Source organism: Sinocyclocheilus rhinocerous, unplaced genomic scaffold (genome assembly GCF_001515625.1).
Source record: "Sinocyclocheilus rhinocerous isolate Xijiao unplaced genomic scaffold, SAMN03320098_v1.1 C36159723, whole genome shotgun sequence".
In the NCBI taxonomy this organism is placed as follows: domain Eukaryota; kingdom Metazoa; phylum Chordata; class Actinopteri; order Cypriniformes; family Cyprinidae; genus Sinocyclocheilus; species Sinocyclocheilus rhinocerous.
In genome coordinates this window covers 1-866 of record NW_015774663.1, presented here as the reverse complement: position 1 = coordinate 866, position 866 = coordinate 1, and the positions used below count along the sequence as shown (strand labels likewise).

At 54.7% G+C, this 866-nt stretch overlaps 1 protein-coding gene across 1 annotated transcript; it reads right to left on the bottom strand.

Moving 5' to 3' along the window:
* Nucleotides 1-5: 5 nt before the first annotated feature.
* Nucleotides 6-779, bottom strand: LOC107735585 (neurexophilin-2-like; the record flags this gene model as incomplete). Its single annotated transcript, XM_016547220.1, has 1 exon — nucleotides 6-779. A coding segment is annotated over one exon (774 nt), but the record flags the coding sequence as incomplete, so codon positions are not given.
* Between the last annotated feature and the right edge of the window lie 87 nt (nucleotides 780-866).

Here is an 866-nt window from a genome sequence, read left to right as displayed (position 1 = left end):
TCGCTCTGAAAGTTGTAGTCCGGACAGACCTTCTGCACTAGCTTGTAGTCGATGCTGAAGAAGGAGATGAAGATGCAGATGACTTTGAAGGGTTTGGCGCAGAGCCAGGATGAGTGCGACTGGGTGTTTTCAGTGAAGCAGGTCTGGGATGGATCGTAAAGGCAGGGTTTGGGCTTCTTGGAGCGATCCGTCTTCTCGTACTCGACGCGACAGTTGAAGGTTTTGACGTCTTTGGGGTCGATGGTGGATTGGTGCGGCTGGTGGAACTGGATCTCAGAGTGAAGAGGGTTCTGGAGAACCTCGAACTCAACGATTTTGGACGGAGGAACGATGCTCACCGAAATGTTCCCGAGACTGGAGGAGTTGTGCCGGAAGTAGACTGTAAACGTCCCGTTGATGTGGTCCACGATCTTCCCCGTCACCAGAAGGGTGAACTTGAGCGTCTTGACGTTGAAGTAGAAGTCGCCCCAGCCGAAGATCTTTTTAGTCTTCATGGAGGTTTTGAGGGAGGGCTTGCGTTTGGGACGGTAGCCCGTTTGGTCCAGGAGCTGCGACTGGTTTCGCATCCATTCGTAGGGGTTCTGGAAGCTGAAGGTGGGTGGTTTGGGCTTCGAGGGCGTGTGGTCCGGCGTGGAGTATATCCTGGAGGTCTGCTGTGGAGGTTTGACGCCGCCTGACGGAGCGGGAACGCCGTATGGGAGGCTCTTGAAGACTGTGCCGGATGGTCCCTGCTCCAGGTAATCCAGAGATCTGCCCACCTGTTTCTCCAAGCCGTGCACCTGCAGACACACACACACGCACACACAGACACAGACACAGACACACAGACACACAGACAGAGACAGAGACAGAGACACAGACACAGA